The following is a 26,699-nucleotide window of genomic DNA, read 5'->3' as shown; positions in this document are numbered from 1 at the left end:
GGCTATCAACACAAGGTGATGGCCATGAGATTATTAAACTGCACTGCCATTCCTACTATTGTGGAGCAATCGTTTCTTTCCTCAAACTTTGAAAATATGCATGAAATGAAACAAAATGGCAACAGTTTCTTGCACAGTTAAAGGCTTTTAACAGAGCATGGTGATCATAGCCAGTCTTCCCAACGTGCATGCGTGCGGGTAAAGGGTACAGTGACGTGTGTGTCCCACAATGCTGCCTGGTAAACAGACATGGAAGCACCTGGTGAAGACCTCCACAGTCAGTGAACACTGCACTCGCTCTTTTCACGATCTTCAATTTTAAATATATGTCACAATCAACCGACTTTATTCTGTTAGTGGCTGTTTTTGCATCTCTTACGTCCAGGGCATTGGTAAGAAATGAAACATTTTTTCGACTCTAGCTGCTAATTGCTGTTCAGCCAGATAGCCTGCTTTATGCTAACTAGCTTGTTAGCTTTCCTAAATGGCTGGCTTGCCCAACAAGCGGTGAGGCTAACAAGCTAACCACTGCCTCTCCTTGAATGCCAGTAACATTGTGTTGTGGTGACGTGATTGTATGTTTAAGATGCATATTTTGTGCTACTTTAAACAAATACCTTTTTATATCAGTTGACCATAGATAGGTCAGTTTGATGTATTATTTCATTATCTGTTTCATGGCCAACTGTCTTGACTCTTGAAGAAGAACAACTAACGTTAACTTCCCAATAAGTTACATTCCAGTCAGAGTACGTTAGTGTTGCAGCGAAAGAATGCATAGGGAATGAGTTTTTGTTTCTGTGACATATTTCAGTGCACATGATGATGTATATTGATGGTGGTTGCATACTTTTAAAATAATTCGCATTTTGTTGTCAGAAGCCATGTCTTCCAGGACAGCAATTGGATCAGCCTAGATTGGTTGCCTGACTGAAGGATTCATCCGCACCTTTATTTTACTTAATTGTCACACGTTAAACAGAAACACTTACACTGTAGTCTTTGTGAAATCTCTCACAGATTTGACTTAATTAATTACATTTGTGTTAGAAGCAAAGCACATTTAGATTGATGGTCTATGATGATAAATAGGGATGTGTTGGTACTCAAACTGTCAGCAGCTGATATGTCCCTCAACATTAGTTGGGAATGGCACGCTTTCACTTGAAGACAGGATCTGTACTTGACTGGTTTGCATGCTTTTTAGAAGCATCTCAAAGTTTGTAAATACCAGCTTTACATTTTCATAATTGCATATTTTAGTTTATGTTATAAAAAATTAAGGAATGAAGCTATAAACTATTTTGCTACTCAGTACAACTACTGCTCTCTGTTTTCTCACCAAAAGCACAATCTATTTAACCCATAACTTGCTTTGTACAAAGTGAAAGGCCTGTTTTAGGTCTATTTTTCTATGTCCATTAATTACACCACAACTATGCATCAGCGGGACAACAGGTCTTCCGACATAAATGGTGAAAGGTGGTGTAAGAGAGGTCCAAATATAGACAACGGGAGACTGCTTTTTGCAAAAAGAGATTTTATGTAATTATAAACAGGCAAAATATGTTGGTCACCACAAATTTGATTATCATTTAAACTAATTACCATCATTGATCATTCTTGTATCATTGTAACATTGTAATATTCTTTTATCATTTTCACATTTAGGTTAACTTGTGGCATAGTTAAGTTCATCTTGACTGACCAATGGCATATAGAACATCAAGGACTAGTCATTATAAAAGCTTTGTTATGTACTTAACTTACAGCTGTATACCATTTCAATACTGACTCATAGTCAGTATTTCTACTCAGTGGAAGATTGATATAATTAAGAAGTAATATCTCTGAAAAGGTGTTTTTTAAAATAGATGGGCTCTTCAAGAAATGTTTTAATCTTGTGAATCTATGATATGGAAAATTCCTTAACACCATTAAGAAAGGCAAATTGTAGTCACTACCTTTTGTCATCCTCGAAAAGGATTATTGAGCTGGTAACTGCAAGATTCTCAGGCGGTTAACGTGGGGATAGTGCTTATTGGATTGGATTACTCCGCTGTAGATCAAAAAGCCATGACCAGATCCATTCTTAGCAGTGCTGTAGAGTCTGCCTTACAGACAGACAACAGATAATTCCCCAAACAGTGATTATTGCATCCACACTCACAAAGCAGTGAAACTAATTATGTCACTTTCTCTGTCCCTCCCTTGCCTCCTCCTCAGATTACCCTTTCAGATTGTGTGGTGGAACCTTGACATCTAAGCTGATGAGGATCTACTGCTTTTACTAAGTGAATTCCCTTTTTCTCAGTTGATAAGGTATGAACCTATTGATTTTTAGGAATTTGCATCATTGTTGAGACAAATTTCCTGATCCCAACAACCAGTTCTCTCAAGTAACTCTTTATTTGTCTAGTGAGTGTATATATAATATGTAATCATGAATTGATTTTTAAACCAGGATGAGAAATGATCTAGGTATTTCATAGATTTAAATGGCAATACTAGGCACTTTTCAACTGCAGGTTCTCTGGTCACTTCCCAGGTAGCGCGACTACTTCCAGGAACGGGCCCCTAATCACCCCTTTCAACCTTTCTGTTTCCATTGCGGTGTAGGAACTACCAGAGTTGACGGTAGCCTTTGCTCTTTGATCGTGATGTCAATTCCGAGCACTACAAAATAACGATATATTTTTCCAGCGGCAGCTCCAACATTAGACCGCTAAAACAGAGAAGGTCTAGAAAACGTTAGGATTACCCCAAGGTCGAGTCAGCAGTTTAATTTTGCTGTTAAGCTGCTAATACTCAATTAAATGGCTTCATGGAAGCTGTAATTTCAACCCCAAATCAGAAACAGTTGGGACGGTATGTTATATTAAAGTTAAAACTGAAAAAAGTGATTTGGAGATTCTCTTCGACCTGTATTGAAATTGAAAACTATACAACATCACATTGAAAACTATACAACATCACATTATTTGATGTTTCACATCATGCATTTTATAGTTAATTCAATTTCAATTCTTGCAACCTATTTAAAAAAAAAATTGGGACAGTAAAGCATTTATCACTTTGTAATGTTGCCATTCCTTTTCACAACACTTAAAAGACGTTTAGGGACTGAAGACACCAAGTGAAGAAGCGTTTCAGGTGTAACTTGGTCCCATTCTTCCTGCCAACAAGTCTTGCCAACTAAGAGGTGCAACGTTACGGGGTCTTCGTTGTTGCATTTTGCGTTTCAAAATGCGCCACACATTCTCTATTGGGGACAAGTCAGGACTACAGGCAGGCCAGTCCAGCACCCGCACACCCTTCTTCCTCAGCCATGCCTTTGAAATGTATGCAGAATGTGGTTTTGCATTGTCTTGTTGAAATATGCATGGGCTTCCCTGGAAAGGATGACATCTTGAAGGCAGCATATATTGGTCCAAAATCTCTACTTTTCGGCATTAATGGTGCTATCACAGAAATGTAAGTTACCTTTGCCAAGGGCACTGACAACCCCATACCATGACAGACCCTGGCCTTTGGACTTGTTGCTGGTAACAGTCTGGATGGTCCTTTTCTTCTTTGGTCTGGAGCACACGGCGTCCATTTCTTCTAAAAAAAGACCTGAAATACTGATTCGTCTCATCACAATACACGTTTCCACTGTGTGATGGTCCATCCCAGATGCGATGTCGATGGCGTTTCTGGACACGGTTAACATAAGGCTTCCTTTTGGCACAGTAGAGTTTGAACTGGCATTTGTGGATGTAACTACGTATTGTAGTGCTTGACAAAGGTTTGCCAAAGTAATCCTGAACCCATGTGGTTATATCGCTTATAGATGAATAACGGTTCTTGATGCAGTGCCATCTGAAGGATCGGAGATCACGGTTATTCATCTTCGGCGAGATTTTTGTTAAGGGCTGAATTTTGTGAGAAATCGTTGGTGATTGCGTTCACATCAATTCTACATACATCCTCGGATTTAAATAATTATAATAATAATAAATACGAGAATATTTGTATAATTAACAATTACGTTTCACATTTATAGTCATGATTCTACGAGGCATCGTGATGTCCTAAAATAAATTAAAGCACTACACAAACACTGCAAATGTAAGTGAATAAATAAATAAGCACTAAACTCAATCGCATGGATATAGCCATAGTGGAATAGAATGGACACATCTACATTATGCAACAGTCTCTGCACCGGTGAAGTTAGGTCTGCGTTTACTCGACTGGTGCTCGCTTTGTCATGATTTTGAGTCTGAAGTTGCTATAGCGTTGCCTGTGGAGTCTGTGGATTGTGCACACGTCTCTTCAATTGCATGCCCTTATAAGGAGCTGGCGGGGCGTTTCTGTATGAAAATTCAGGTGCACACGTTTTAATTTAAGAATCAGTACACAGCTACGGACACTTTGCCGGTTTAAGAACACATTTCCAGGCGTTCATGAATCCGGCGGAGATATTTTCTTAGGTTGGTCTTTCGAAGTCCGTAAGAAGATATTTAAGAAGACACTTAAGAATATGTTTCAGAATGTTTGTTTTTAAACATTTCAATTATTTGCTCAAGCATCTGTTGGCAAATTGGTGATCCTCGGCCCATCTTTGCTTCTAAAGGACTAGGCCTTTCTTGGATGCTGCTTTTGTACCAAATCATGATTACAATGACCTGTTGACATCACTTGTTTCAAATCACATCATTATTTAAGTATTCTACCTCATTACTACCCCTTAATTGCTCCCGTCCCAACTTTTTTTGGAATGTGTTGCAGGCCTGAATGGCAGGAATGGATGTATATTTACAAATCAAATGAAGTTGACCAGACAAAACATGAAATATCTTGTGTTCATACTGTCTGCAATGAAATACAAGTCAAGGTAAATTTTTAAATCACTGCTTTCTTTTTTTATTTGCATTTTTCATACCGTCCCAACTTTTTCTGATTTGGGGTTGTACTTGATAAATGAAGATACCAGCACCACTGTTAAATTGATTAATTAAATTATATTTCAGCTGACGCTTGTTTACATGTTCAGTCAGTGACCTTAACATGCTAACTAAAAATGGCACTTGTTGTCTTTCATTCATGTTGAGTTTAACCAATAAGCGTGAACCACTACTTAGCTCAGAAGCACTTACCCCGAAGTAGGTACTTATTTCGTCCTCTAAAACGGCCCTGAAAGATGTCCTTAAGGGGCAGTTCCTGCAGTGGAAAAGCACCTGTTGTTACCTTAGCAGGCTCTTCTACCAGGTTCCTTTTGATTTATTTTTCCTAGTCATGCTATTACTACAGGTATTCTTTCAATTCCTTGTTTATTAGCAGGCACAAAAGACTGATTCTACACAAGAATAGTCATAATAGAATATTTGGCCTCCTGTAGAGCACACAAAATTGCCTGTGTCATGACAACACAGAAGCAGTGTTCCATTCAGAATATTTTTTACTAAATTACAGCAATCTTACCCTGATAGAGTACATAGTACTCTATCAGGGTAGCCTGGAGATGCAAGTGTCCGTTGCTTTATTAAAATGTTATTCAGTAATCCACAGCATCAAAACAACAACAAAGTCTCCAAAGTTTATGTTTGTGTACTAAAATATACTATAGATGTTTAGGTGTAGAAATTGATGACTATCCATCGTCTGTATACACAACAACAACTGCATCTCTGCATCTCAGCTTCCTGTAGTGGTGGACCATGTTGGGAAGGTTACTTTTGAAATGTAATATGTTACAGATTACTAGTTACCCTGTTAAATTGTAATAAGTAATGTCATTATTTTAATTACTTCATCAAAGTAAGGTAACTTATTAAATTGTATTACTATTTGTTTGGCAGACGAGAGGCAGTGCAAATTCAAACAAGAGAACCAATTCAAAACAACGCTCAGAATTTGAGGGCATACTGCCGAATGAATGGATGCAAAGCAACAGAATGGATGTTAATTCTCCATATAAGCTTTAAAGTTTATTACCGGAAATAATATATTCAGATGTAACCTCCTTTGTAATCACCAACTTCTTGATAACTAACTTTAATTTAATTACATATTTGTTCTCATGAACTGTAATAAATTAAAATTACATTAATTTTGTAATTTAATTACGCAACATCGAATGTGACTTGTTACTCTCCAACTCTGGTGGTGGACAATGGCAGTGGTAGGCTAATCTAGAAGTTAACTGTAGAGCCTAAAATATTAATTCTCTCAAGTCACTGGTTTTCCAGATCAACTACCCTAACCCTCACCCAGATTCAAAACCACATAAACATTAGCAAGTGGCAGAACCACTGGCTATGCCTCAAGGTACTGCATCAAATGTGACGTTTAATGTGGCACAGTCTGAATGCGTTGCTTGGGGTTCAGACTTGCTAATACAAGAGCTGGATCGTGAAGAAGTAAGCACATATATTGCTAATGTTGTTAGTATCGTGATGCACTCATTTTAAATGACTGTGTGGGTAAGTTGAGTGGGTGTCGCATCTCAGTTGTGTGGGCTGTCAGTGTCAACCTCAGCAGAGGCCTGATAGGCATTTGTGAAAGCTTCACAGAATCTGCAAGATGGGAATCTTAAGATAATATGCAATTGCATTTTATATGTCATTTAGCAGATGTTTCTATTAGAAGTGATTTACTTTTTTGTGTGTGAAGCCAATTGAGTATGATTGACAGTCCTCGGTGGCAAAATCACACAGAAACAAAATATAACAAAAAATGTGAATTGACATAATACTTAAAATCCTGGTGATGGGGCAAGTGAAATGTCAGTATCCTTCACACCCTTTGAACAACATGGATTTCTTGGTCACGCAATGAACTCTTCGGTCAACGGTATCTTTTTTGAGTCTTTTTGAAGTCGCCTAGAAGCAATGTTGAATGAATTAACGCTAGTATTCAGCTCACTTGCTTAACTGAACCCTTGTCAAGTCAGCCAATTTTCGTCGACCACGCGAGCCAATAGATGAAGGGATATCAAATAACTATGCGGGGGAATTTACAGTGGCATGACGAGAGATATTTCCGAAATCGCCACACTTCCTCAAGTGTGCTCAATGAAGTTTTGCCATCTTTGCCAGTTACATTGTTAGCGTCATGTTCTCCGCAAGATAACGCAGAATGTCTAGGGCTCGCGTGATTGACCCGGATCCTCAGGGTTTCCCGCACACGTCAGTTGAGTGAAGTTAGTAGTTCCTCCTTAAAGTTTTATCTCAGAAATCTGCCATTGCCCAGAATGTATGTAACGAAGAGCGCCATTGGGTATACTATGGATTGCCTCTGTCAAAACAAGGGGGATTTAGTCGAACTGACGCTCGGCCATGCTCGTTAGGAATGTACAATGCATCGATGTTAGTAAAACATGCGGTTTGATATGTGTCGATCAATGAAGAATTCCTGTTAACCACCTTAAACGCTGCCTGCTGTTTTGTTACATTGTAGCGGAAAGAATGTCGGAAAGGGCCGATGATGACGTCAGGGGGGAGCAGCGCAAAGCGGCCAGGCAGCTAAAGCAGCAGCAGCAGCAGCTCCAGCGGGGAGAAGCCTCCACAGCAATGGCGACTGGTGCGGAGCGTAGATCCCTGCCTAGTCCAGAAATCATGCTGGGACAGCCTTGGAGCAACTGGGTCGATGCTGTCAAACTGCACGGGATCGACGGTGAGTAGTCGTGTGCGAATAGCCGATTTGTTTATACAAACAGTACACGAAGATCGACAGCTTTTGCTGATTACGTGCAGTTAGGGAACATTAACAAACGCTACTGATAGCAACAGCACGGGCAAGCAAGTGTAACTATTTATCTAACTGAATCTGATCGCCTGTTTTATGTGCAGATTCGGAGGAAAGTTTGAAAGAGTGCGGGAAAAATCGAGAAGCCATGCGGCTCTGCAGAGACGGTGAGTGCTTTCCTGGGCAAAGGTGTGTGTTTGTTTTGGTGCTTCGCACATTTAACCTGCACCGGCGGCTCTCTGTAAAACAAGTGCATCATACTTAGACGGGCCTAATTGACGCACTGCAAGCACAAGTTACAAAATATGTGATAGATTTGTTCACAGTCTATTTAAAAAAAAAAAACATGCCCTGCTATTTATCAAGGAGGGGAACACTATACTGACAGCGGCAGTTTCAAAGTTAAAACTGTAGCCAGGGTGTCACAAAGCCTGTCAGTAGGACGCCAGTTATGTTATAAGCAACAGTTTTCACTCACATGCAAAAAATCAGCAAATTAGTTTGATTCTTAACGTCCTACCCAGAGGAAGACATTTTAGATTTAACCAGACCTTATAAATAGGATTTCATATGTCAAAAAAGCCATTCAGTTTAGAAGGTGTTTAACGGTGTCTTTCATCTGTTATGATGGGGAAGTGGGGCAGCGCTTTGTTGGCATACATAGATGCATGTTGGCCTTTTTTATTTCTTAAAAGGGTACACAATAACCCCCCCCAACACAAACACACACACACACACACAAAATAATATCAGACATGTATGTATCTAACATGGAAAAAAGGTTTCGACCAGCAATTCCACAATGTTGGAATTTAGTAAGGTTGTTGAAATGCATTATTGTAAACTGCTATTGGACAATGACGAGTGGAATTCTGGGGGTACATTTTAAACCATGTTATAACATTTCTAAAACTGTGGACGAGATCAAAACGTCTCATAATAACAGTCAGATAATGTTGCCCATATCAGGCCCTTCAAACATGTCTTCCTCCATTACTCTGGATGGTCTGGGTACAGATGTGGTGGTTTCAGTGGAGGGTTATGGCATCATTGTATGGGAGGGAGAAGAAAACAAGTTGTAAAGAGACACGTGGCATTAAAAGCGCCATCAAAAAACTATATCATCACATCAAATTTTGAATGAATCACGCACTGATACGACTGCGTCCAGGTAGTGAGAGGTACTGTAAGTCATTGCGTGTTCTTCAGATGTGGTTGAAGTAATTCATGAACACCCCCTTTCCCATGCCAAGAGTGTGCTCCATACTGGCGTCTCCATCAGGAGTCCTGAGCCGAGAGGGAAAAGGGGTTACATACTGTACTTGCCATGGCACTTATCTAACCATGCATTTGCACTGGCAAACAATGGAGGCAGTGTGTGTTTGCTGCGGCGACATTGCAAAATTCAGAGCAAATCATTTGTATCCTAGAAGTCTCTCAAAAGCTGTGGCAAGGCAGAACCTGTCTTGTTTATCCATCTCTCTTTCTTTCTCTCTCTCTCTCCCTCCCTCTCTGACTTTTTGTCTCTCTGCCTTTCTGTCTGTCTGTTTGTCCTTATCTTTTTCTGTTAGGCATGTTTTCTCTTATCTGCATGAAGTGGTAGTGGTTAAGGCACACTGATCTGTTGTCACAGTCTGTCTGTCTGTCTTCTGGCTCTTTGAAGGTGATGAGTTCTTCATTTTGAGAGTGTCAGCTCTGGAAGCTGTTATTCCCTGGAGGTGCCCGAGGTGATGAGGGTTAAATAATGCATCGTTGCACACTCTTCCCGTCGTGCGTCGAATTGGCGTCTCCCAGAACGTTTCTGTTTCGCTTTCACTTTCGAGTTGTTGTTTTGGTTTGAAAAAGGCAGGCAGGCAGGCAGGCAGGCTTCCCTGGGAGCTCCATGAGCGGGACGGGATTGGCACGTTACGGACCCGACGCGCGGGTTGTGGTAGCCGCAGCGCTCTGATCCTGTGGCGTAATGCCCGAGCCTGTGAATTGAGGAATGCTACACCTCTTTGTCTCTGGAGGATGAACATCTAGCATGAATCCAGTGATTCGTGCCAAACAGGAATTGCCTAAGTGTTGCAAGCATTTTTTGTATTTTTTTTATTTTTTTTAAGTCATTCAGGTGATCGGAAGGCCTGAGCGGCGAAATCACCTCTGTTTCAAATCACAGTCCCGTCTTTAAGTTGGCTACGTGGATGAGGTTTGTCAGCGTGTGCCTACCGTGTCTGGGATCCCACTCCTCAGTATTGGTCGTTCAGTCGGATCCTGCTGAAATGGGAACGTTCTCATTGACCCTCCATGGATGACTACACCTCTGTTGTGACTCACTCACTCTCTCTCTCCCTCCCTCCCTCTCCTTTCCCCCTTGTTCGAACAGACGTTCTCGTCTCCCACACACAAAAGGAGACATGAACATACACACGCCCAGACGTTTCTACAGGCACATACACACTCACTCGGACACACACTCACGAGCCTCACGACCCCCCCGAGCACAGTCATCTGTGGAACGTGACTAAAGGACTGGCTCATCGATGAGTTAGCCCGGGCTAGGTGTGATCTCATTGATTATTCCCCACTAGTTGGACGGTGTGGGCATGCTGACAGGCGGGCAGGAGGCAGATGAAGAGGGAGAGCTGGGAGGCTGGACACCAGGCTGGAGAGAGTTGGAGCGGGTTGGGTGGGGGTGGGGGTGGGGTGGTTGTGCGGGCTGCCTCCCTCTCTGCAACGGCCACGCTTCTGGCTGCTGCTCTACCCAGATCGTTCATCACTGACAACGAGGGGACGGTGAAATTATCTGGATTTTCTCACTCGCGCGGGCCTTCCTCTCTTTCTTATTCTTTCTCTCGATTTCTCCCTCGTGTTTGTGCTCTCCTCCCATCAGCTAGATAAAAGAGTAAAATGGCCCTGGTTCACGTGAAGAACAGCTGGCTTTGTTCTGTGAGGTGCACGCGTCTGTGGAAAAATTCACTTGGAAGGATTTGGAATTGTGCAAATTCTGTTCAATACCACAACATTACGCATTACGCTATGTTGCTATTCTATTTGATTATGTATGAATCATTTTGCCCCCTCTAGTATACATATTTTAGTTTTTGTTCATTATGTAGGCCATTTTTATTTTTTGTATTTTTAAAGAGCCATCTCCCTTTCTGTGATACAATGGTAGGCCTCTAAGAACAGCTGCCCCACTTAAGTGAGGATCAGATCATTTGCATTTGATAGTCATTTGCGTTCTGGGGGGGCGGGGGGGCATTTTCGCATCCTCATGACACTGTCCAAGCTCTGGCATGGGGGACCAAGAGAAGTGCTCAAGTGCTTCCATGCCTGAGAGCAGCAGGCACTAGCAGCCAAGGTGGTATTTGACATGTTTTTGTTGAGTGGAACTGGACAATTACCTTGTGTTGAGTGTGGGTCATTTCAGTGGCTAATCCTCTGGCTGACGACGATTAACAGAAGAGCCCAGGTAAGCTCGGGTAAAGACTTAATGGTGTCGGGGAGGTCCCACGTTTTGGAGGGTCCTCAGGGGCTCTGTTGGGAGGTGCTGGCAGCCGGTGGATGAGCCTGCCGCCACTCAGCCAGCCTCTTAATTACTCTGCGTAATTTGCAGTGCCTCTTCAGATGACTGCGAATGTTGGTCGGGGTTTGTCTTTCAGCTTGCATCTTTTTGTGCTATTGGGAGATTCTGGTTGTGGATAGTGGCCATTGTGAGACCCCACACTCTGTGCTTTCTTCAGCAGTTTAACTTTATTTCTGTCTGTAATGACCTTTTAATCACATAAATGAATGAATCCTGCTAATGTCATTAGATTCAATAATAAGCAGTATTATGTCATGTACCAGTGTGTGTACAGATGATTGGTGACTCATTATTCTGGATGATTAATTACACTGCATTGTTATTGCACAAATAGGCTAATAATATTTTATTTTAACTAAATCAGGCAGAACCCTGGCAAGAAGCTACGACACCCAGGAGTCATATACTTATTACCCCAGAAAAGGAAGATTCTGTTTTTATGTCTTTCTTTTTTTCTCCTGCGCTTACATGCACCTCTGGCAGAAGAGCTTCCTGTTTTTTTGGCAGGCACTTTTCCTTTGCTCCTCAGCCCATGGAGGGGCACACTCCAGATACGAGGACTGAAAACTCGCTGCGTTTCGCAACACGTTCCTGTATGCTAAACCTCTGAAAATGCACCATAATTTAACAGCGGCAACTCTCTGTACTGCTTTTTCTCTTTTCCTGCCACCCTACCCTCTCCCTCCCTCCCTCCTCTCGTTCTTGTTCTCGTTCTGTGTCAACTGAGTCCACTCCTGTTTGTGGCGGGCGTGCTCCTCAGGCAACCTTTGGAATTCTGGAGCTGTCTCCTCTTTCTGCTTATCATTTCACTCGCTTCCTGTTCTCTGAAAGAAACAAACCCAACAACCTAAGAATGGTATCGGTAAGGGCCTCTGCGTGTGCTGTCTGCTTATGCACAGTGGTCAATCACTTCCTGCTGTCGGAGAGTAGTGGGGAAAAAAAAGCAAGTGTCCCCTAGGTGCTCCCCTGTTCTTGTCTTACCAGACAGAACCCTTGGGTGGTCACCCGCCACACAAACACATGCATGCGCAGTGCAACACATAACTAACACACACACAGTCACACACTTCGGAGCTAGCCACACCAGGCAGTAGTCCACACAGGTCGCCACATCCCTGTCTGTAATTCTAACATTGATTTATGAATAATTCTCATCCGCGTGAACCTTGAGTATGTCTGGAGGCCAGTGCTCCACCAGTGTCGCTTAAGTCCTGTCAATCACCTCTTGCCCCGAAGGCCTCTGATCTTTTGGCTCAGTGAAATCATGCCGCCATGTGCATTCTAATGATTATTCGACTGTTCGGTGAGGGTACCTCATTTGTGAGTTATCCATGTTATCGGAGCATTTTCATGAATAAACTGCAAAGCTGGAAGCAACAGCATAGTAAGGCTTGTCTGCTTTTAAATATCTGTTCATCTAATGCGATTGTTTATTTTTTGTTTTGCCTTTTTGACCCCGTGGATGCAGACATGCCCATATTCGGCCAGTGCCCAGCGCAGGACGACTTCTACCTGGTTATGTGCAGCCACTGCAGCCAGGTGGTGAAGCCCCAGGCCTTTCAAGCACACTACGGTAAGTCCCCCCTCCTACACCGCACACCATGCCACACCCTTACTGCTCAGGGAGTTCCCTCACACTAGGCTTAAGCAGACTGGAGTCTAATCACACACGCGGGAATTTAAAAACACACCAGACAGACACACACACACACACACACACACACACACACACACACGTGCACAGAGGCTGCCTTCCATTCCTCTCCCCTACCTCTGTTCCCATCTCTGCTTACACAGCCATGGGGGTGGGGGGAAGCAAGCCTTTGATTTCCACCACCAGAGAGTTCTGTTTACAATTCTCAAGTTAATATTTGATGTGGCTCTTTTAGTGGATGGGTCTTTCCGCGCGGGGGTTATTTGAATATATAGTTTGTTTTTTGTTTTTTTCTCTATCGTGTAAGGCCCTCGTCTGTGAGGTGTCAAACGTCGCGAATGCCAGCTCAAGAGCCGGTCTTAATCGGTCGGCTTTGACCCCGGCGTGCAAAGAAGGAGGTTTGATGAATAATGGATCTAAGAATCAAGGGATCATTTGCCATGCAAGTCATTAAAAAAAAAAAAAAGGAAAAGACAACGCTTGTTCTGCTTAAGCATTTGGGCGACTCTTTCTCATCTGTGAAGTGGTGTGAGTTGCCACTCGATAGGGCCTAGACCAGCGGATGCTAACTCCCTGGAGGCACCCCCCTCTGAGCCAGGCCTGTCTCTCTGCTCTGGCAGGCCTCGGTGTTTAGCACGGCTCTCCCTGGCAGTGTTACCAGGCTTGTGGGATTCCCATAGTCCCAACATACCAGTACCTCTGTATACTCAGTCCTCAGTAATGCAGTTGTGTGGCTCTGGTACAAGGTTGCAGCCTTTGCAGAACTCACTGGTGTCGTAGTTGCCCTGGTAGTCATGCGTCTCTTGCGAGCCAAAAAGCCGATTGAAAAGAGGGGAAGGACACCCCGACTGTAAATTTGTCCTGCGCCGGTGCGTGGCAGCTCCTGCTCCGGAGCCCAGAGGATTTCTGCTGCGTTCCGCTGTGTTTTCGCTGCGTCTCAGCACTTCGGCAGGTATCGGGCCCACAGTGAAGGTCAGTGCCACCAGCTGTGCGGGCCTCTGCTGCCAGCCTCAAGAGAAAAGGAGAGAGAGAAGGAGCAATGGAGGCGGCGGTGGTGGTGCTGTAGTTCAGGATCATGTCCCCCTGAGCTATGATTCTGTGGAGTGGAGTGACTCATCTGAAAGGCTTTTTTATGTCGAAGTAGCATTCGGAGAACATTGTAAATAAAGAAAAAACAGTGAAAAGTCGTCCCACAGAAGGAGAGAGAGTATGTGCTTTCTTGTTAGTTTAAAAACACAAACGCTTCAGGAGTTACGCAGTGAGGTGTTAACACAGGAAAAAAGCATACTAGGTACATACTTACATACTAGACCTTCACCCTGAATAAGGTTAGGTAGGCTAGTCTGTGTGAACTGTGTGTGTCTGGTGTGTGTGTGTGTGTTTGTGTGTGTTTTGGCTGTAGTGATTTGATTGGGAAAAGGGGGTAAAATTGTTTATCTTTCTTCACCACAGTGTGGGGTTTCCCCCACTTTATCTTGTTTGTGCCCACAAGGGGGAGACACAATGACACACAAGCCCTGCGGGTGTTGGTATGAAGTAAAACAATTGCTCTGTATATAGGCTACCACATTGCTTTATGTGACCACATTGTCACAGTCAGTCATGGCAGGATTTTCATTCATTGGCATGGACTGCCAGGAATGTGTAGTTGTGGTGTAACCTTGGCAGAGACTCTATTAAAAAGATGAAATACTGTTTTTATGAAATACTTTGTGCAATACTGTGTTGCTGTCGCCTCCCGTCTCACTTATGTTTGAGGGCCATCATCGCTGTTATCAGCCCAGAAGTGGCAGAACAAGCCACGTGCTTGGCGCACACTTTTTTACTTGCCGTGACTATTTTCAATCACAGAATCCCACTGATTCTCTCTGGTGATTTGATGGAACAGCGTTGCCCATTGAAACTAGACCCCTGGTATCACAGAAGGCCACAAAGGATTGTGAATAAGCCAGGACAATTTCATGCAGCCTGTTGTGTTGGCCTCCGAAAAAGCCTTTCTTCCCCAAAAAACGTCTCTTGTTGAAGCAGAGACTCTGCCGAGTTGGCATTCATCGCGTTTCTAAAGGGTGAGACTCGCATTATGGTCGCCATAAAAAAAAAAACGAGGGGGAAAGAAAAGATCTATGTTGGCGGTCAGTGCTTGGTGCGTGAGTGTGTGTGTGTGTGTGTGTGATTTGCATTACAACATTATTCTCTTGCCTGCACATCTGTGCGGTGAGTTACACTGGGGTCTGAGTCCATTAGAAAGTGGGTTGCGTGTGTAGCTCAGTCTGCTGTGATGCATCTCTGTAAGCACTCACGCTGAGTGACTGGTAGATGCCATGTGGAGGCCCATCCGTATGTCGTTTCGTAGGAGACAACTGTGATGGTGCTCGAGCTCTCTTGTTCAGCAGTGGGAGCAGCAGGGCGGGAATTTCAGCCAGCAGCCTGTGTTTGTGTTTTATTCATTCATTTATGAACACGAGGAACAAAGACCCCCCCCCCCCCCACACACACACACACACACACACACCATCACCTCCTCCCAGTTGCTCTGGCTTTTGCTGGACTGCACTCTGGTGTTTGTTGGAAGGAGGTTGGGGGTGGGGGTAGACTCTTCAATGCTCAGGCCTGCGTGAAATGAACACCCCGAGTCTGCCTTTACAGCTCCACTGACAGAGCGTCTGCGAATGTGCCAAAATATCAGATAGGGTGCCACTTTGTAATTACTGGCACATTTGCTCCGACGGATATTTGGCTTGGCTCAGTCCTCCATTGATCCTCCGATAACAGTATCCCCTGTAAACATGTCGGCCCACAATTAGCCAAAGGAAGCCCTTCGGAGACTGCCGTCCCAGCAAGCGGCTGTCGTCTCTGATTGCTCCGCTGCACACTGTGCAGGATAGAGGGGCAGTGTGGTCGTGCGATGGCCTGGTTAGGCCCCCTTTTGTTGATTTGGGCTTCAGTGACGTTGGAGATCACTTCCCTGGCGTGCTGCCAAGGCTCTCCCTCCTGGAGGTTGTTGGCTTTGCCAGCGACTTCTTCACGTTGTCCAGTGTTTCTGTCTTTCTTCATCTGTCCGGACCTTAGTAATGGCGGTCACGTTCGGCAGCAGGGAGAGATGTAGTGCAGGCGTCGGGCACAGTGGCGGAGCCAGAGGGGTGTTCCGGGTGGCACCCTGATAACTGATAGGCCACCCTGAGTGCCACCCTAAAATGTAATTTGCTATCACTGGCAGTTTGATTCTGATTGATATTTAATTTAACTCTGAGCCTGTCGCTGTATTAGGCCTGTCCATGAGTGCACCCAGTTAGTGCGGTTTCTCCTTTTTCACCTCTGCCTCTTCCTTTCTTTTTTCCACAACTAAAAGACCAAGGGCTGACAACTAATCTTATCTTGATTTAGAAGTAACTATATTACAAAACCGTCTGTGGTGAGCGAGAAGGGTGTTAAAATGGTAAGCAAATGCTGCTTTGTTTATAGTTTGGTACGGAGAGTTATTTATCTCTCACGCAAGCACAGAACGTACATGCTAGCTGGTAGTGGGCTGTAGTCTGTGCGGTGTGTTCAAGTGCAACTTTGTGGCCTCAACACAGGCAACGTGAGGCAATGCAATAGTCGGCCTTTGCCACTGCTAGTTCTTTAATGTCGGCTTAAACTTGTAACAGTAGCTTATTTTGTCAGATTAAGCCTCACTTCCAAATGTTGGTTGTTGATTCATGTGTGCTTGTGTGTGAGAAGCTCTGAGGTAGAGACACTGGCTGTTGATAGAATGGTTTATGAAAGAATTCTGGTGAAGTAACTCTATTGGACCACATCTGAAGAACTCTGGGTAAAGCGAATTATCACTTCTACCTCTAATCAAAAATCATATTCATTCATGCTCCTTAGATGCCAAATTTGGATTACACACTCATTTTCTGTCATGGTCTATAAATCCCCTGAAGTATCCTTGGTCACCCCCTGGCCACCCCATATATAAGACTCATGGAGTTATTGAGGGGGTGTCCAGAGGTGTGTAGCTGATATAGGCCTGACATGTAGGCTGATGTCTTACTAGTTCAGCCCAGTAGGAACAGAAGAGAGGTTTTTGTGTGTGTCGTGTTTGTGAATGTGTCTCTGTGTGTTTGGAGAGAAAGCAGATACGGGGAGCAACAGTGGAGCAGGAAAGACTGGTGATTGGGTGGGAGCGAGTCAGGGCAGCAGGGGTTGGTGGGTTGGTTGTTGGGTGTGTGCAACGACACTGTAGCACACACCCGCCGAGACAAGCTGCTGGCCGGCAGCCCAGAGCCGCATGGAGTTAGCAGACGGTTGGTGGAGTCGTTGTGTGTGTGTTGTGCCGATGTGCCAGCCAGAGGCGGCGTGGTGCGGCGCGGCGGCTGCTGCTGCTGCTGCTCCGGCGTCGGTGTTTGTCCTCACAGCGTGCTCAGTGTGCGGCCGACCCTCCCCCTCCCCTCCCAGTCAGTCCCCAGCGTAAACGCTAACGATATGCTCTTGATGTTGATTCCCTCTCTCTCTCTCTCTCTCTCCTCATTCCTCTCTGGCTCTGGCTCTGACTGACAGGGAATGTGTTGTGTTTTTCGCCTTACAGTGGACTGTTACATCAGCAGTTAGTTAATGCGTCAGCTGCAGGTTTGGTGTTAAATATTGCCAGTGCTTAGTGGGAGTCTGGCATGAACTCTGAGTGGCACTGTGCAGAATGATGTGTTAGCATTTGAGTGCCTTCCCCAACTCCCCACACTTTCCCCCCCATGTTGCAGACTGCGTCTTCTCTGCCTTTTGATGTTACTTTGTGTGATTGTGATGTTTGAATGCGTTCTTCTTCTTTTTTTTTCACCGGTCATAACTTTCTATCTATTTCTATTTCCGTCTCTTCTCATACCCTCAGACTAATTTCTATGGATTTGCTTTAACATTTCCAGTTTATCTCTGGGGTGCTATGGGGGCTTATTTATTTGTCAATTGGAGGTGTTGATATATCTTAGATATGAGCTTCATATATTAGCTGCCAATGAGGCTGATCTGTTGTTAGTCTTTTTTTCACTTAAGATGATTTATAATCAGTGTGTGTGCTTTTCCCGTTTGTGTGGTTGATTTTTCACTAAGAGGAAATGAACAGGGATTCTTTTTTTTATCCCCTTCCACTCTTTCAACTCTTTTTGTAAGGCTCCTTTATTTTCATGGAGTGTGTCACTCGTCACGTGTTACCAAAGTACTGCAGTAATGATTCATACTATGAGAGGATTAACCTGACAGTTGACTTTTTAGGGTTGATTCCCACAAGTGTCTGTACTTGCAGCCGTGGTTTAATATGTGTGCCTCATGTGCGGCGGTAGTTGTCTGAAGTTAAGCTCTAACGGATAATTCCAAATGTCATTGGAATAGGTGACTGTGTTAAACCTCTGTTTGAGTAACTGAATCGGGACTCTTATCTGAGGTTTTATCTGCTGTTGCCCTTGTCTGACCTGTATGACTTGTGACCATCTCCACTGCAGAAAGAAGACACAGCTCGTCCAGCAAGCCCTCTTCGTCCGTGGCGCCCTCACCTGCCTACGCAATGTCCACCCTGCCGCACAGGAGCAGGGGCAGCGGGGGAGGGGGCATCAGTGGTGGTGTCGCCGGACGCCCATCCATTGGGAACAGCACGTCTTTGTCCTCCTCCTCCTCTTCCTCTAACTCCAAAACGAACAAATCAGCCAAAGAGTTTTCCGGTCACGGGAGACCCCCGTTCTTCCCCAAGGTGCCCCACGACAAAATGTGAGTATGGCAAAGCTGCGGGGGGGGGGGACCCCTTGGACTCCCCCCTCCCTCTTACCCAGCCTCTCATCTCACACATCTAAGTCTCTGAGCCTATTTGTGCGCCCCAGCGGAGGAAGATCTATCAGAAGTCTGCCTCCCAGCCTCATAAATGTGGATCTAAGCGTTCCTGATTGGAGCAGTTTTGGGAGGAATATACTAGAAAGAGTAGGGGTGATATAGCAGATCAAATGTGGATTCCTCACCCTTTAAAGAAGTGTTAGCCCCGTTTGTTCTGTCAGTTGGGAATGAATGGCAAGTGGGAGTACTGAATAAGAAATATGGTTTCACTGCTACAAGGTTGTTTTTTTTTTGGCCGGGAATTGATCTTTATCCTTGTCTCCTTGGCAGACCGACCCCTGCCGCCGTCAAAGTGGAGAAGGTGGACTCCTGGAAGGGGAAGGTGGAGTCCTCTGCCAATAAGATGGGCCACGCACCCGCCTCGTCCTCCACCACTGTGAGCTCCCCCATGAAGCCAGGCCTTAGTTGCCCATCCATACCAAAGCCTCCCACGCTCGCCCCCGGGCAGATCCCAAACGGGAAGGGCCACCTCTCCTTGCCGGACAAGAAGCAGGACAACAGTGTCAGTAGCAAGAGACTGCAGTACAAGAGACCCATACAAGGTGAGTGTCTTCTTGCCTTGTGGTTTCTGAAGGTCAATAATATGCTGGTGCTGAGCCAACCAACCAAATCTGGTCTTGCTGGTGTTGAGGATGTAGTGTTTCTACATTTAGTATCTGATTCAGTGGACCATGACCAAAGAACCTGGAATGTCTGCTCTTTGTCCCATTACACCATGGTGACGAAAGTGGTTACTTTACACCTTACGACTAGATCTAGTCAAAAGTTTAGTTGCTGTTAAGTGCCCTTGACTGATAACCATGACTACAGTAAATAGTTACAGTTACAGATGACCGTCAGGTACAGCACTACACTTGAGTTTAAAAAAAAAAAAACAGTGCCATGAAAACTGTATTTGGAGGAAAACGTGTGGTGTCCATGGTTAAAGTGAGAGTGGCCTTTGAGATGTCCTGATATGCAAACCTAACAGCCTAATTGCCTTGATCGCTGTTATCCCTTACCTGCTGCTGTGATGCTCCCACACTGCAGAGCGCGAGTTCAATCCAGACATCCACTGTGGGGTCGTGGACCTGCCAGCAAGGAAGCCATGCACAAGATCCTTAACATGCAAGGTATCTAGCCCTTAACCTCAACATGCACCTGCCCTTAACCAGTTACGGTGCAGTCAACTCCTTTTGTAAGACTGGGTAACGTTCTCATATTCTAGCAGCTATAAAATACAGCGTGTAGTCTGAAGTAAATATCCTCTCTGTGTGGGCACTGATGTTTGAACTCTAGCTAGTAGCTATAGGACTCGCAGGTGAAGCCTAAAACAAGCTTCCACTCTTCCACCTCATCTGTCTGCTGTTACCATAACTACCTTCTCTCCCTTTCTCTTTCTCTCCCCCTCCCCATACGTTTCTCTGTCTCTCCCCTTCCCGTGTGTCTCTGTCTCTCCACAGACACATTCCTTAAGCCAGAGGAGGGCCGTGCCGGGCCGGGGGAAGCGCTTCGACACGCTGCTGGCCGAGCACAAGAGCAAAGCCAGGGAGAAGGAGCTCCAGCACAGGTCCGACCTCCCCCTGCAAACCCCCCCTCTCAGGGACCCTCATCCTTCCCCCTCCCGCCTTTTACAAGACCCCCACCAGGTCTCCCATGGCAACGGTACCACCGATGCCACCAAGCCTTCGCTCCCCAGCAAACCCAAACCTCACAATCCTGGTCTTCCACGGTGAGTAGCCCTTGCCCTCAACCTCATCTTGCTCTCCCTAGATTCTCACCTCTCTCCTCTCAGTTAAAACCTTCTCAGCACGTCGTCGTAGCTAGTTCTTGTGGTGGCCATGCTCTTTTTAGTAGTGATGCTTCTCATTCAGATGTTAGGAGATGCCAAAATACAAGGTTGCAGTTGAAACGTCGCAAGGCTTTGGGATTCTTTGCTATTTGTCTGTCCTGTCCTGCCGAAGATAATTGGCAGTAATCTAATGAGATTGAGAGTTTCATGGTAGATACTTACTTTTACCGTGAAGGTATAATGGTTTTTTATTTGTAAATAGTGACTGTCGTAGCAACCCCTTGCATGTGATCGGTGTGTTTTGTTGTTGTTGTTGTTGTTGTTGTTGTGGTGATCAGACTGAACAGCAGTACCTTTCACAGTGGGGGCCCGGCCCAGGGAGACCCCAGTGCGGCCCACGAGCCACCCCACCACCCGCCACCTGCCGCCGTCGACAGCCAGACACGCCTGTCCAGCGACGAGGGGGAGAACGAAGAGCGTGAGGAGGGCCCGGACAAACTGGACTGCCACTATTCGGGTTACCACCCGCGGCCAGCAGCTGTAAGTACCCCCAACGGCCCTCGAGCCTGGCCATCTGGCAGCCCTGGTTGCTGTGGCTTTTTGCAGGTTATTCCACCATATCCAGAGCCCACTATTTAAAGCATGTTGCTAGTTGAAGCCAAAACGACAGTGATTTATGCGAGTTATTATGCATTCAAGAGGTTTATGCTGAGCGTTGCTTTATAACAGTTTAGTGAGTAGCTCCCCGTGGTACCAGATTAAGTAGTGGAGTTTCTGCTCTGCACAGATATAGCCAACATCAGTCCTAACCTACTCAAGATCCCTGCTGTGAGAATAATCATGGTATAAAGAAACGACCCTCTCCAGTTGCTGCTTGTGGATTTGTGGTTGTTGCTAAGGCGGTGGACAGGGAGTGATGCTGCCTTCCTCTGTTGTCCTCCCCTCAGTACTGCACCTTTGGGAGCCGCCTGTACGGGAGGAGCTGTCACTCGTTCGACCGACGCTGGGACCGAGTGCGCTGCGCGTTCAGCGTGATGATGGACAAGCATGTCAACTCTCAGATGTGGAAGTGAGTCTTCACGCCGCATGCATTTTTGCTCTGTTCATTACCGTCTGGAGTCTTTTTTTGCTCCCTCCTACCTTCTCCCTAATGTGATGACGATGAATTGACTCGTAACTAATTGCACAACTGTTTCAATTATCTTCCAGGAAAATCCCGCTGGCGCTGGAGAACTCGTCAGCCCACAGGACAAGCACAAACTCCCTTTCCTCCTTCTCTACGTCCACCGCCCTCCACAGTGTCTCTCCATCCCCCTCGGGCTTCCGAAGCCCCCCCCCTGCCCCGCCAGCGCCCCCTCCGCCGGCCTACGGGCAGTCCCATGACGGCAAGTCTTCCCTCTCCTATGGGACAACCTTAAATGCCCGCGCTGCTGGCCAGGGCTCGGCTGAGCACCACGCCTACGGCGCACAGTCCCGACAAGTGTCTTCGTCGCCCCAGATGCCTTCGCCCCACCCCTCGCTCCCCTCGCTGGCCTCCGGCCGGCCTCTCAAGCAGCCTCGGACCAGCAGCAAGTCCTCCTTTAGGCCCAAGGAGCAGCCTTCTGCCAGCATGGCCCACTCCACCAACACCGCCACCAACAGCAGCAGCAGCAGCAGTGGTGCCAGCCTCAGTTTGGGTAAGAAGCGGAAGAACAGCTCCCTGCTTATGGCGTACACCACCGAGGCCAGCCCTTCTTCCTCCTCATCTTCGTCATCCTCTTCCCTGTCCCCATTCAAGAGAAACTGTGTAGTGGGCTCGGGCAGCTCTGGGAGCTCCTTTCATGCCTCGCTTGCCTCCTCCAACCCCTCCTCCACCGTCGCTTCTTCCTCCTCCTCCTCCTCGCACACCGGTGTCTACACTGTAGGGCTGAACTGCACTCCGGGCCGGACCAGCGGGCTGAGCCTGCGGCACGAGCCCTCGGCCCGCGGTCCGCCCTCCGCCAGCCCGGCCGAGTCCATCAAGCGCATGAGTGTGGTGATGAACAGCAGCGACTCCACGCTCTCTCTCGGGCCCTTCGTCCACCAGGGCGGCGACAGTGGGCAGCAGCAGCACGGCACCTTTGGCCACCCCGACGCCCGCCTGGAGGGCAAGAAACGCAAGGGCTCCCCGGCCTCCAGCGCCATCAACAGCTCAGGAGGGCTGAGCGGAGGCCAGGGCCCCGGAAGGCCCAAGGTGGCCAAGTCTCCATCTGTCAACAACATCCACAGCAAACACGCGCGCACCATCCCCGGCACGCCAGGCCTCTCCAACAACTCCCTCATACATCAGGTGAGGTGCACCACCAGTCTGCCAAGTAGATCGCTTTTATCTGTGCGTACTCTGTAACTTATACATGACCTTACCTGTAGTTGTAGCCTAGATTCTTTATGTTTTTCTTTGAAAGGGCATTTCTTGTAAATTTGGAACAGATACAGAAAGACGTGTTGTTCTTGCTGACTTAAGGGTATATGTAGGAGCTGCCTGTTAATGTTTAACTTGTATAGTGTCTGACCGTTCCCTGGTCTTTTCCCGCAGCCAAAGGCACGTCCCTGACATTGGGGGCCAGGGCTGGACTGTGTCTGACGGCGAGACGAATCCAGAGGACGAGGCCTTTCTGATGCGTTACTCTCGGCTTGCCATGATCCTCAGGGGTTGAAACAACTTCTTGGATGGTCCGGTGACATCACGGGAAAGTCCTCTTAAAGCCATGTTGGTTTTGCTCTGCAAAAGACCGTGGGGCCAAAGTGTAGAGATCGAGGGGGAGACTGGGGGGCAGGGTTTCCAGCACACCTCACCACTAGGGGGCAACATTGAGCTGCTCTGGTGGCGCTGGAGGAGAAGGAGAAGGAGAAGGAGAAGGGGGAGGTGCCCTGACTGTGGCCTGGTGCTGAGTGACTGAGTAGTATGGAAAAAGGGGCAGGTAAACACCCTGGAGGCCATCACCGCAACCTCGCAGAACAGGGAGCAACTGGAGAGCCAGCACGGCAAATCAAGTTTCCACCTCTCTCTTCCATTTGTGCGTGTTTGCATGTGTGAATGTTTCCATGTGTGCGTATGTGAGTGTGTGTGTGTGTGTGTGTGTCTGTGTGAGAGAGCCTGAGAGCCTGAGTGTTAAAGTCAGGTCAAATTCTGCTGGACTACTGGAAAAAAAAGCTTCTGAAAATCCACAAATGTTCTAGAGTGACGTGTTTGAGCCATTGAGAGTTCCAACACTAAAAAAAACGCAGTCACTCAGGAGGTCTGTTCAGTGATGTGTTATTATTCTTGTTGAAAATGAGAACAGTGACGAGACAAATAGAGTTTAGTTGGAGATGTGACGGGAAGTTGCAAACCAATTCCCAGATTACCTTACACTGAAGAAGTATGCAAAATTGTAGTCTTAATGTTTCCTTAAAACTATTGCATTCACAGAAAAAAATGTATTTCAGGAAAAAAAAAAAAAGCTTTGTCATGCATGCCACTGTCGACAGATTTACTACACACCACAATCAAACCGACTGTGAAACGGGTCTGAGATTATCTGATGAGATGGTGTATTTCAGTTTTTTTGAGGGTAGAGAATACATTTAGGGATAAACACATATGGCAGTGGTAACGCAAGCAAACGGTTTTCAACTGTGATAGAAGCCAATAGTAAAAAAAAAGAAACAAATCTAAACTAAGTTTCAGAAGTATTAGCCTAGTTAACCTGCTGTACACAGAAAGCACATATTTGGGGCGGGTTGGGGAATCAGTGCAGTTAACCAAGTCAGTCACTACCAACGTAACCAAAAACACTTGACATGATTAGAATTCTGTAGATTGAACACTAGGTTATGCCTCTTGTCCGAGGCTTGAACTGCATACTTCAGAGTGCATAAAGGAATGGCTCACAACTTGCGAGGCAGCCTACTTGCTTAGTAAAACAAAGTACTAACATTAACCCTCGCGAAACGTGATTTCTTTAGTTCAACTGGAGAACGTTTGATTTTGTGATTTTGAAGTCTTTGCATTTATCATCGTCATGTCCGATGACTATGTAGCAGCCTAATTTCAGTGTCTGTTGCATGTGTAGGTCACGTCTGATCAGTGTTTAGCGAAAACAGTCTGTCACTAACACGCAGACTCACCTCGCTGGTCCCTTAAACACAACGGTCTTACATACTCATAGTTTCTTTGACTCGCTGAGAATGCACAGAGCACTGATGTCCCTGTAGTATAATACTGGTTCCCAGCAGTTCCAAGTCGTGTGAGAGATAGTGGGCAAAGGTAATGGTGTCTTGTGAAGGACCCCAAGTGTTGCTTTTTCTTTGTGAACCAACTCATTGACCCCTTGTTTGGGACACAGGTGTGGCATTTCTTTTCCACAACACTGTGTGCTCTATTAACCCTTCTGGCATAACCTACCCAAAGAGGATGGCATATCTGACACTTTCAGGTCTAAAATGCAACACTTATCCCAGCAGTTTACCAGTATTGTAACAATTGGCACTTGCAATGTAAGCTGATTTAGCAGCCAATCATCTAATATAAATGTTTCACTTAGAGTGAGTTGAGTCTTCTCAAATGTATGAACAAATGCCACCAGGTTTTCCCCCCATGGAGTTTTGAAATGGCAATAGTTTTCATGTTTGTTTGGGACATGTTTAGGATTTCCCAAGTCGCAATTTGGTTTTGTTGGTTTGTTTTGCATACATGGTCATCTATTGTGTGTTGGAAGGTGTGGCCCTCCCGCTGCGTCTTCTGGCCCTGTCTCAACTCCAGTGATGTCAAGTCACCAGACCTAGCTGAAAAAGCAGAGTGTTTTCTATCTTTGTTTGGCTTTTTTTCGTACATAAACTTAAAAAAGAAAGAAAAATATTGAAGTATCCCTATTTCAGAATACATATTTTGTTAAAAAAAAAAAAGAATTGTACATATTGAGATGTATTTTTGCACAGGCATTTTCTTACACACGATTTTTGGTACAATTGAGATCATTATTATTTATTTAGTACAAAAAGGATAACTTTTACGATTATTTGAAGTGGTTCACTGCCAAGCCAATAATGCAATATGCCTCTTAACTAGCAACCAGAGCATAAGTTACACATGGGATCTTTTAAGATGAGTTTTACCACTGTAGCGGGAGTCTCAATCACTTGATGCATCATATTTTTCAAAAAGGTCTCAAGTTTTCTCATCATGTTGCCTCCTAATCAACCGCGGCGAGGTTAGAATGTGAATAAGATGGCCTGTGATACTGTGTGTGAGGCTATCTGTGTCCGAGGCTACCTGTGTCCTTACCATTTCCCCCGCCTGTGTGTCAGATGTCATGAATCATATTACCATTACCTTTCTGTACGGCAACTCGCTCAACAGTGGCTGAAGGAAGCAATTCTTCAACAGCAAGGTGGATGAACTTGCATACTTTGCATCAATCGTTGCCAAACCTTAATCCGAAAACACTGCTTTTAATTAAAAATTAATTTGCCGCTTTTTATAAAATAATGAAGAAAAAGAAAGTGCCTGAATTAGTTTCCTATCGACTGTTTTGAGGGCAGAGCATTGTTCAGTATTTCTTTTTCTTTCCATTACTTGAATGTTACGAAATGGTTTAGGAGCTTGCTTGATGAACCTGCCTATCAGTCCTACATGTGAAACCTGACTTGTTTTTGTTTTTCTATCCAGGGTTTTCAGGTGAGAGGAATAGCTATATTTTCCAGACACCCCAGATTTCAAGGTTTTTAAGTCTAGGATTATTTGCTCTTAACCCCTTTTAAATGTTTTTGTTTACCTTCCAACTCAACTGACAATGTTTCTATGTATTGGAAACTTTGTGAGGATGTTTGACTCAGCACCGTAGACTTGGAATGTGAAAGAGACCGGACACAGCTTCCTTACGGGGTTATGGTTCCACATAGAAACTCATGTAAAAGTGTGTATATTTGATTTCTTTTTTTGTATACATAATCAAAAATCATTTGATCAGCTGGACTTTTGTGTGTTGGCTGCTAAGTAATTCATGAACAAAACATAGTAGGTTAGACTTACTATTTAAAGTAAAGATTGTATAGTCTATTTGTTTTGTAACAGGTTTCTGTAAATAAAAATAATTTATACAGTTATTTATACAAACAAG

General features: G+C 45.3%; 1 protein-coding gene across 6 annotated transcripts; it reads left to right on the top strand.

The window, feature by feature from the left end:
* Positions 1-30: 30 nt before the first annotated feature.
* On the top strand, positions 31-26,695 carry LOC105912280 (ataxin-7). Of its 6 annotated transcripts, none has more exons than XM_031567488.2 (13): positions 31-277; positions 2,227-2,322; positions 7,444-7,659; positions 7,836-7,898; positions 12,768-12,872; positions 18,428-18,689; positions 19,080-19,351; positions 19,839-19,921; positions 20,252-20,520; positions 20,919-21,120; positions 21,528-21,649; positions 21,790-22,888; positions 23,135-26,695. In XM_031567488.2, exons 3-13 carry the CDS (start codon positions 7,452-7,454, stop codon positions 23,150-23,152), a joined length of 2,703 nt encoding a protein of 900 aa, XP_031423348.1. In that variant the 5' UTR covers positions 31-277; positions 2,227-2,322; positions 7,444-7,451; the 3' UTR covers positions 23,153-26,695. The 6 variants fall into 6 exon arrangements, with proteins under 6 accessions (XP_031423348.1, XP_012696682.2, XP_031423350.1 ...); XM_012841228.3 differs by having other exon boundaries at positions 31-392; XM_031567490.1 differs by lacking the exons at positions 31-277; positions 2,227-2,322 and adding an exon at positions 4,839-4,879.
* The last annotated feature ends 4 nt before the right edge of the window (positions 26,696-26,699 follow it).

The sequence above is a fragment of the Clupea harengus genome, chromosome 5, assembly GCF_900700415.2.
Source record: "Clupea harengus chromosome 5, Ch_v2.0.2, whole genome shotgun sequence".
Taxonomy (NCBI): Eukaryota; Metazoa; Chordata; class Actinopteri; order Clupeiformes; family Clupeidae; genus Clupea; species Clupea harengus.
This window is presented reverse-complemented; position numbering and strand designations above follow the sequence as displayed.

Coding starts and splice junctions, on each gene's coding strand:
- LOC105912280 (XM_031567487.2), top strand. Junction 7,899..12,767: donor CATGCGGCTCTGCAGAGACG/GTGAGTGCTTTC, acceptor CCGTGGATGCAG/ACATGCCCATATTCGGCCAG. Junction 12,873..18,427: donor GGCCTTTCAAGCACACTACG/GTAAGTCCCCCC, acceptor TCTCCACTGCAG/AAAGAAGACACAGCTCGTCC.